Genomic DNA, 10,805 nt, shown 5'->3' with positions numbered 1-10,805 from the left:
CACAGATACAGAGGCTACAGATGCACGCACTCACGCACGCGCGCACACACACGCACACACCGTGCATAATAGCGACGGTAACCGCAACAGGAGCGAGTTCCGCCATTTCGTGATGTTGTGGCGACAGCAGCAGCAGCATTGCATCGCAGTGGCTGTTTGTGGCTCTGTGCGCGTGCACGTGCGCGAGGACAGGAGCCGTGCAGAAGGAGACAGTGCAGGAATGTGTGTGTGTGTGTGTGTGTGTGTGTGTGTGAGAGAGACTGCTGTTACATTCAGACAAACATCAACTCACAGTTTCTTATTTGCATGTAGGTGCTCAACTCAAACCATGTGACATGTGACTGTGTGTGTGTGTGTGTGTGTGTGACTGTTTGTGTGTGTGTGTGTGTGACTGTTTGTGTTTGTGTGTGTGTGACTGTTTGTGTGTGTGTGGTATTCTGCACAGCTCCTCTTTCTCTTCTCCACCTTTCTCCTGCTGCTTATGCAACACAGTCGTACCTGCAGAGCAACAATCAAGTCTGGACTCGATCGACCGGGTGGGACTGCATGTCTGTGTGTGTGTGTGTGTGTGTGTGTGTGTTACAGATTCAGACACACAAACAGACAGACAGTCAGACAGACAGACAGTCAGACAGACAGAAGGATCAGAATAGATTCCTGTAAAAATGAGAATCTTTGCTCCCTCAGTGGAATGACGACTAGAAATTAGGTCACCCAGGACGGAGCAGAGAGAGAGAGAGAGCTGTGGGGGGGAAACGTTTCAACGTGACGTAAAGCCTGTCGCAAGCACACACACACACTTCCTGTTTCTGCAGCACATCAAGCCTTAAATGATCTCATTTTGATCACCTCTTCACACAGTCTGACTCGTCTTCACCTCCCTTATTCACCTCCTCCTCCTCCTCCTCTCGCCGTATCTCCCGTTATGAGCCAAAGTCTTTGTCCTCCACCGACTGGCTTCTGCAGCAGTCCACAGACGGAGGTTATATTCCTCCGACAGCTGTGGTCAGGGGCAGCGTGAATATCTGTTAGAGTCTCGACAGAGCTACACAAAGGTCACGTCCTTCGTATTCTTTGTTACCCAGCGTCCTTCCCCATTATTCAGACGGACAGGAGTTCTTTTTAATGCTCTACTACTGGAAAACTCTCTTATATTCACAACCTCCATCAGCTTCAGTCACAGCTTCACTGCTGAGGTGTGTCGACATCTGAGAGTCCAACAGGTCGGGAACCCGAGCGCTGACACAATAACAACAGCTTGTCAACAAAACAGCCGTCATATCATCCGAAAACCACCGATGTGGAAACGTCCGACCACATGTTGTTTTTTGTTCTCTTTAGCATAATCCTGCTCTTAACTCCCAGAATGCCTGTTATCATACACAAACTACTGCAGGAGCTCAAAGAGGAACCACAAAGTCCATGGAGCTAGTGGGAGTGTGACGATGGTAAAGAGGCCTCAAACCTCTCCGGGTGGATGGAGGGATGAATGGATGGAGGGATGGATGGATGGAGGGATGGATGGAGGGATGGATGGGACACTTACAGATATGATAGGAAGCTCAGGAACAGCTACCAACTGGAGCCTGAGGTGTTTTGGAGGACTCGTTGGTGTCTGATCTGCTCTGTTCAGTGAGGAAAGTGAATCAGTAAAATGTGATCAAAGTCAACAGCAGTGACAGAACCATGAGAAAGAAACCCAGCCTGTTATAAATACAGAATTTTCCTTTAAAGAAACATGATGTAAGAGTTGGGATTTATTGTGATGTGTCGCCTCCAGTCTCAGACACCACTGTGGTAGATACGGACATCTCAAAAACACCACAGTGTGATTATTCTGACAGATATTGTGATGTTTAAAGTATGAGAATGATCATTTTCTACATCACAAATTTTATTTTTACATAAAAAATGATAGAAATCATCACAATGTGACATTTTAAACCTTTAGAAGGCCTAGAGCAGTTTATTATAATGCTGTTTGTCACACATCAAACAATTGCAGCTTCCGGTGATTTGCATATTGTGATTAACTGTAATATTGTGATTAACTGTAATATTGTGATTAACTGTAATATTGTGATTAACTGTAATATTCTGATTAACTGTAATATTCTGATTAACTGTAATATTCTGATTAACTGTAATATTCTGATTAACTGTGCAGCCCTGGTACATTTCTAACACGGTAGGCATCAAGCAAGTGCAACAACAAGCCAGCTCGCAGTCTGTCTGCAGCTGCTTATAACTTCCTCCTCTTTGCGGTCTGAAGCTGGTGCTCCACCAGTGTAAACACCAACCCCCCCCCCCCACACACACACACACAGTGCTCTGAGCACCCAGTCCCAGGCATCCATGGCAGGGCAGCAGCTAACAGCTAACAGCAGCTACTCTGTCAATCACAGGGAGTTGAGGCGGAGCAGCCGGAGGACCTCAGAGAGAAAATACCATCCACTTTCACCAAAATCAGTGACATAGTTGGTGGTGTGTGACTTCTGCTTTAAAGCGTTACGCACGACCCGAAACCAAAAGTTACATAGTGGAAGAAGAATCCATTCACCTTAATACAACTCAGTGTCTTTAAACGAGGTGTAATGAGGGGTAGTGAAACATTTACTCATCTCAGAGACCGTGTTCGTGTTCTTACTGTCTCTCTATGGTACAACTTCAGTCTTTAAAAGCACATTACGGAAGGAGACGTAACCGTAATCTTCCACTTTCCTCAACCAGGTGTTTTAGTTGCCCGACCATAACAGGAATTATAAAATGTCGGCGTAGGTCAGAATTGCAGAATTAGCCAATATCGATGTTGTTGTCAGTGGTGGATGGCGACATTTCTACCATCTTCTGTCAGAGGTGGCGAAAGTACAAACATTCTTTACTCAAGTAGAAGTACAGCTACTCCTGTGAGTGAAAGTAGAAGAACTGGATCAACTTCTTTACTCCAATAAAAGTAAAATCCTTTGATTGTGGTGTTAAAGTCCTCTCTTGGTTCCTCTGAAGGACGTTTCTTCCAGCTGTTTCTGTGCAAAGCTGAAACTTCAAACAGGGTCGGGACTATTTTATGTCCTTTTTCATCCTGTTATGTCTGTAATGCTTCATATGCACCGTTCTTGATGTTGGGAAGACGTGCAATGATGCATAAAAAAACCTAAAAACAGCAATTCTCCTCAAATGCATTAAAAACTAAAGTAATGAGTCTGTTAGAGGAGGACGGATATTAGTGTAAGAATGTGGGAGGTAGAAGGAAGGAATAAAGCACAGTAGTAGAAGGAGAGTTTAGAAGTCAAATCTTGTTGTTTTCCATAATAAAAGACCAGCTGCTCTGGTCATACAGTCTTATATTAATGCTTTTGGGTATAAACAGGTGAACTATATGTCAATGGGAAACCTCACTAGCCTCCTAGCCACTAGCAGTTACAGGTTAGATTCTGCATCAGCTCCTCGTGTCCTCCTGTCTTCTTGCTCCTGCTTTCTTTCCTCATGCGTGTGGTCGTACAGTTGGTATGGGATGTAACAGGCACGTACAGGTGTGTGTGTGTGTGTGCACGTGTGTGTGTGTGCACATGAGGTGTGGTCTTCCAGGATTAGTTGTGCTTCTGTTTGACCTTGAGTGAAAAGGAACGCTGCTTTTTAAGCTAATCCCCTTCAGGAGGCTCCACTGTAATAATCCATAACGCTCTCCTGAGGCCTACTGTACGCACACGCACGCACGCACGCACGCACGCACGCACGCACCACGCACACACGCGCACGCACACACACACGCACACACACACACACAGGTATGCTTAAAGATCAAGATCTGTGTTTTGGGAGGTTTATTGAATTTTAATCAGCCTGAAGATAAGATTATCTCGTGTGTGTGTGTGTGTGTGTGTGTGTGTGTGTGTGTGTGTGTGTGTGTGTGTGTGTGTGTGTGTGTGTGTGTGTGTGTGTGTTTGAATTCACCCGTTATCTTTCCTCGGTCATCGTCAGTGGTCATACTTTGCATTATACTCTCTTTGCAGATGTTAATGTGGGATCTAAAGGTTCCAAATGAAAGATTTTGAAGCATTTTATATATTATTTTAATGTATTAATCACGTTTTATTGTCAATGTGTTGAGTAGCTTAAAAAAGGAGACCTTCCCCGACTTTCTCGGCTGCCTTTGGACTGATTTTGATGTATTTCTATGTTGGGATGCTGGTTGGATTTTCTTTAAAAATACTAAAAGTGTGACGTTTGTGCTACAAGGGATAAAGCTGCCATTATTTTTATCTCATATAGAGAACTAAAACTAAAAAGTTCTGTTCATTCAAAATCATATAGTAAACGGGGAAACAGCTAGTCAATCTTTAAAGCTCACTAATTTAACACATTATATCTATATCATGTTTAAACCATACAAAAAACGTAAGTGTGAAGAGAGTGAAGTGCTTAAAATGATCGTCCTCGTCCTGCATTGGAAAAGTTAAAACAACCAAAGAGCTAATGGAACAATGAGAAGAAAACAGTCTGTTAGTTATGTATGATTGTTAAAAGTGATACTAAAATACAGAATACAGAGGATTGTGTAAAATGTTCCTTAAACAGGAAATAATCTGCTCAAAATTCATCCAAATCACTCGTTTTACACAAACTTCCTGCAGTTACTGAGTTCACGGTTTGTGTTCATTGTACAGTTTTTTAGTCACAGTTTAATAAATGATAGAAAAGGGCTTCCCTTAAGGAAAAAGGTTGGGAACCACTGAGCAGATTAGAAAAGGTTTATTTCTTGTTTCCGTGATGTTTAAGAATTCATATCACTGCAGGAAGTGAGCTGGTGATTTCAGTGAATTAGAGCTTGTGTTAAGTTACACAAGCAGCTCTACAGGAAACGGATCTGCGTCAGTGTGGACTCAGTGTGGACTCAGTGTGGACGGTGTCTGTAAGAATCCACAGGCAGCATTTGTAAACTCAGAGGTTACCTATTGAAGGAATAATAACAGTGTGGTGACACACAGAGGCCTTTTACAGGGTGATACCACAGGTATGCACTCAACCTTTCAGTGTGTGTGTGTGATGTTGAAACACACACATTCCTGCATCCATCTTGTGTCCAGTTTATGTTCTCCTGACTAACTTTGTCTGTTTCTTTTTTCTCCCTCTTTCTGTCTCTGTCTCTCTGTCTCAGGACCCAGCTGGTATCTTTGAGCTGGTCGAATTGGTTGGAAATGGCACCTATGGGCAGGTCTACAAGGTAAGACTTCATAATCTTCAACGGTTTGAGGAACTTCAATATCTCAGGGTTAAGTTAGAGGTTGATGGTCTTTCAGTGATCAACCGATACAGATGCCAATATTAGTAATAATGGAAACCAATAACCAATATATATATAAGGTCTTGGGGTTGATTTATTTTGCACTATGTTAGACCAGGCTCAGCTACTGTCTATCATCCCATTATGATCCCAATAAATTCACCTGAGAGATCGATATCTGACGATCGGAGGGAAGCAGACTGACAGAATAAACAGCGGTACAGACATTGACAATGATCACTGCTGCTGAAGTCCTCTGCTGTGTTGGCTGCAGTGGTCTGTGTGATGGGGGGGGGGGCAGAGGAGGGTGTCAGCTAGCTTGGAGCACTTTTTCAATTAGTCACTAATTTTCTTAAAACTGCCAAATATTCTAAATCTACACGGCTGATTTCTCGCATCAAAAACTGAATTTAGTGACTAAATTTATACTTTATACTGCAGATTTTGCTCTGTTTGTCTGCCACAGGCTACATTCTGGTAGTAAGCGGTTTCGAATACATCCTTGATGTCAGAACTTTGAACAACTGGAGGAGTGACTAAGTACATTTACTCAAGTACTGTACTTCTGTACGAGTACTTCCATTTCCCCGTCTGTGACACAGCCCGCCTTCAGTGTTGATAGGATGTTACTCATGATGTGTAACCAATCAGACAGCACTGTGGGCGGGACATTGAGACACTACACAGTGGTGATTACAGACAGAGAGAGGCAGGAACATCTGAAAAAGAACCTGAACATTCAGATAGGAAATTGGGTAGAGAACCATAACTGTCATATTGAGTGCGTCATGCTTAGTTCACACTTGACGTTTGACCCGACTCGGCCTCCTCTTGCAACCAACCCACTAACCAACATTTCTACCCTGATGGGAGTGGCCTCTTCCAGGATGACCCCATCTATAGAGAGGCTCACTGAATGGTTTAATCATACTCTGTCAGCAGATCTCAACACAACTGAACCCCTATAGGAGATTGTGGACCGTCCACCGATGAGGGGATATCTTTTAGAAGAATTGTGTTCATGCATCCGGTAGAATCAAGGCGTGTTCTGGCTGTTCAGTGCAACACCTTACTAAGAGACTTTATGTTGGTTTTGCCTTTAATTTGTACCTGTCAGTATTGTAGTGCAGTGTTTGCTCTCCCAGAAAATGGCTTTGCATGCCCACGCTGTCACAGGCTGCTATGCAATCTACTGCTTTACTTTGAGGTCTGCTGTTTTAATTGAAGAACGAATTCAGATTTAATGAAGAAATGATGGACGTTTCAGGGATTACGTTCTGTGTTGTTTTGCAGCGTGTGCTCAGAGTGTCTGCTGCTCATAAGATGTTTAAAAAAAAATGTGATTTGAGATTTGTTGGCTCGGTAGGAAGTCACTTCATCCTCTCCTCCTCCTCCTCCTCCTCCTCTGACTCCAGCATGAGCTCAAAGAAACGGCGCTATTTCATTTTTGACCAAATGTGAAGTTACTACTGACTTTCTCCTTTGTGAGGCAGCGGAAGACGCCCACGCAGACTGTAACAACACAGCAGAGAGGCTGCATGTGTGTGTCTGTGTGTGTGTTCTCGCACAGCAATTAACACCCTCACACACGTCTGCCTGATACACAAAGAGGCACACAGAGCCTCGACACATCCATCCCCGGCTGCTGGATGTTCGGTATTGATCCGCTGTGTCGAAGTGACGCCTCCTTTGGCGAAATGATTGATAGAACTAAATGAACACGAGCTGTAGTCGATCACAAAGCATGGTGGGTAAATTAAGACCTATGAAAGAGTAACGCGCACCGAAAGAGACATCACCTCATAAAAGATACACTCCCATCAAGAATCCAATAGCACCACCAGATAGGAGTGGGCAGATCAATACCTGAAGTATCAATACTATAAATACGAACTGTTGAGAGAGTAGTTCAGTATTGATGAGCAATTTACAATATGGATCATTTTTATTTCATCAAAGAGGAGAGAAGCTGGTTGCTTTGATGTTTAACAGTGTTGTGACTTTAGATCATTGGGTTCTGATTGCACTTCACACACACACACACACACACACACACACACACACACACACACACACACACACACACACACACACACCATAGCTTCAAACGTGTGAATTGATTATTATTCTGAAGCTGTCAAAGAATCTGGACAGAAGAGAGGATTCACAGTTGAGGGAGTTTATTGTAGATCATGCAGAAGATTCATATGTTATGGTAGGACACTCATTAGGTTGAAGAAGTGTGTTTGTCTGTGTGTGTAATAACAACATACAGTATACATGAATGTGAATGAACCTTCACAGCAATAAAGGTACATATGACTCTTATTCTCTGTTTTGTAAATGTAGGCGGTACTAAATTAAGAGTCTTTAAATCACTAAACAAACTGTATTTAAAGATAACTTTAGCACATTGATGGAACTAACACCGTGCAGCGACCTCCACCCACGATGCTTCATTAACAGCCAATCAGGACATAAAACAGTAAAACTACTTAATTACAAACAATCCCAGCGAATAAATGCGACATGCCGACAAACATTTGGTAATGAGCACTAAGGCTGCGTGGTTACTCGCAATATTATCATGTTTGTTTGCTAAAAAGCCCCAAAAATGTCACATCATCACGATTTTAATAGTTTTTTTCAGTGAAAATTAAATTTGTGCTGCCAAAATGATCATTTCCCACTAATCCCAAATCATTTCACAATCAGAATATCTGTCTATATAATCCCAATATGATGTTTTTACCGTATCATGCAGCCCTAATGTACACACACCGACAATCTCAGGAGTGTCCAGAATTCACTTTTGTTTGCTTTAACCTGCTCGTTCAGGTTAGACAGACATTGTCACACATATAAGGTTATAAAATACAAAAAACACAATATAAAAATTATATAATAGGATTTTTAAAACTCTTAAATGTCGATATCTAAAAATTCTGCTATACTGAATAAAAAGATCAAGAAATGATTATTTATAATGTCTAATAATCTCCTGAGTTATATAACTGAGTTGTCTTACGCGTCAGGGATATTTTTGAACATTACCTGCTTGTTAGGGAGTTTTCTTACTCACCGACTACAAGAGAGAAAGTAGTCATTATAATTAAGAGATTATATTACAGCAGACAACTTAATCTTCCACCTTAGAAACACACTTGGACCAGAAGACCGACAGGAATGACTAAAGTGGAAAACAAACACTTGTTTCTCACAAACTGTTTGGCCCCTAACACAGCAGTTTAAAAGTATAAATATATAAATAATTATAATTATACACAATCAGGATGTTTTATAAAGAGTCCATGACTCAAAAAAAGACACAAATAAGTAAAAAGAATAGAGATTTTCTAGATTTTTTGCATGTCAGCTGACCTTCTGTACACTCAGTAGAAGACTCTCCCGGCTCAGAAAGAAGTTGATTGGAATGAATTAATTAGAAGTGTCTCCATTTTGCCTATAATTAGTGCCACATTACATAACTCTTTTTCCAGGAAACTTCATCTGAACTTTGCAGTTGCATGTCAGCTGCTTCCTGGGAAATGTTGAAGAAGCTGTGGGAGTTGTGAAAAAAAGAAAACATCGCCTGATATTTTCCCCCGAGAACAAAACACAAAGTCATCCAGAAAGGAAACAGTCATGTTAAGTTCATGTAGCGGAGTTGTTAATTTCCAGTTCTGTGACATTTTTTGACCCAGAGCAGAATATTCTTCACTCATCCTCCCTGCTGACGTCTTCCAGCAGCTTTCAGATCCTTTTTCCCCCCTCGGGGCTGCTGACGCCCCCCCTCCCGGTAATCTTTTCACAGTTACAGACGGTGAGCAAGCGTGCAATAAGAAATGTCTGATTGATGGTGGAAGACTGACAGTTCTTGGAGAGCATTAAAGCATGTACAATATTCTTTAAGTTTACATTTCCCTGCAGGCTTTTAGCTGCTGCTGTTAGATAATTTCAGCAGGTTAGAGTTTGGTGTCTGACACTGATGACTCTGAACAGTTCTCTCATTGTGTCCCACTGTATTGGTCCCACTGTTAACTGTAATTGTTACTCACATTGTTAAATGAGGATCTTAATGCAGCAGCAATTGATTTACAACCACGTCGGAGACCTTTTTAAGTGAAAAACAACTCATGACTGCTTGGAACAGAGGAAATACTGTATAACTTAATTTAGACTTTGGGAAGGTCATAATAATAAGATTAGATAAACGAACAGTCTCGTGTTTGTGTGTGCTGAATGTAGGCATAACTTCAAGAGTCAGTAAAGTATGTTTGACACATTTATAGTCTTCATTTGTCAAAAGTTAATATGTAATTTCTGCTGCTAGTGGCTCTCTCACATCAAAACAATAACAGAAGATGTTTGATGATGTTGTGAAGCAGCGTGGGATCATGGGAGTTGTTGTCTTCACCTCCATTGGCAGTCAGCTTCTCCCGGTTAGGTTTCAGGAGTTATATTATATAATATTACACACACAGAGGTCTCCTCCTCTCCAAAACAAATGATTAAAACCACTAAACACACTGAATAAAGCAGTTCCACCTTAAACACACTGAATAAAGCAGTTCCACCTTAACAATCACTGCTTCTCCCACGCCGTTGGACAGACAAAGGACGTCCCGGAGGGGCTGCGAGCCGAGCTGCTGCTAACGTTAGCTCAGCTTGTTTCTCTGATAACTTAAGATCCAGACGTCCGATGACTAAAATCCTTCATCCGGTTCAAATCTAGAGTTAAAAAGCACCAAGATCTAAACAGTGGATGGTAACAATGTGGCTTCAGACTGGATAAGCAGTTAATGTATGACAGCTTCTGGCAGACAACCACAACGCTGACGCAGGCACAAAGGGGAGATGACGCCAGTACACAACTCAAGTCCATATAAAACATAGCATTCAACGTGGAAATGTTACCTATAGTAGCTTTAAGCGTATACATTGATTGGTATGTTGGAGGCATTTCGGCGTTGGCTGTGAAGCTCAGATCTGGTTTGAAAGCCCTCCAGCAACGCCTCCTTCCTGTTTAATGCTTCATTTTCATCTTCCTGTCAGCTGAAAGGCTTTTTATTCTGAATCAGATGCAAACACATGACGTATACAGAAGTGTTTGATTTCACTCACAATGCAAATTCACTGCTCTATAAAAACCGGTCTGTGTGTTTCTGCCTCTCTCATGTTTGGATGTCAGAGCCTTTTGTTTACTGGGATTCAACGTCTCTTTAAATCATTTTAACGTTGTTTCTTCCTGGGATGTTTGACTTTTAACACCAAACCGCTCAGAATGAATCATAAATTTAAGTTCATCCAACTTGTCTGACGTCATTCTTTCATATAATGCAGAGATAATCTAAGAAATTCAATTGGGACAGATTTTAAAACCATTTCCAACCTTTTTTTTAGCTCTAAATTTACCTGGAGAGTTTATTTTGTTCTTATATTCTTTAACTCCCACAACACATACTCGTATTTGACGGTTCTCATTGTCTGTCCTTTTTCCATTTCTGACCTGAGCTCATTAATG

General features: G+C 41.7%; 1 protein-coding gene across 14 annotated transcripts in view; it reads left to right on the top strand.

Moving 5' to 3' along the window:
- The window catches only part of tnikb (TRAF2 and NCK interacting kinase b), a 58,646-nt gene that overhangs the window by 1,137 nt on the left and 46,704 nt on the right, over nt 1-10,805 (top strand). For all 14 annotated transcript variants that reach the window (XM_051393296.1, XM_051393288.1, XM_051393290.1 and 11 more), the window contains exon 2: nt 5,156-5,221. In XM_051393296.1, the coding sequence (XP_051249256.1) occupies nt 5,156-5,221 (66 nt within the window). The remainder of the gene's footprint in view (nt 1-5,155; nt 5,222-10,805) is intronic.

The sequence above is a fragment of the Dicentrarchus labrax genome, unplaced genomic scaffold (genome assembly GCF_905237075.1).
Source record: "Dicentrarchus labrax unplaced genomic scaffold, dlabrax2021, whole genome shotgun sequence".
In the NCBI taxonomy this organism is placed as follows: Eukaryota; Metazoa; Chordata; class Actinopteri; family Moronidae; genus Dicentrarchus; species Dicentrarchus labrax.
Note: the sequence above shows the minus strand (reverse complement) of the source record. Positions and strands in the feature narration are given on the sequence as shown.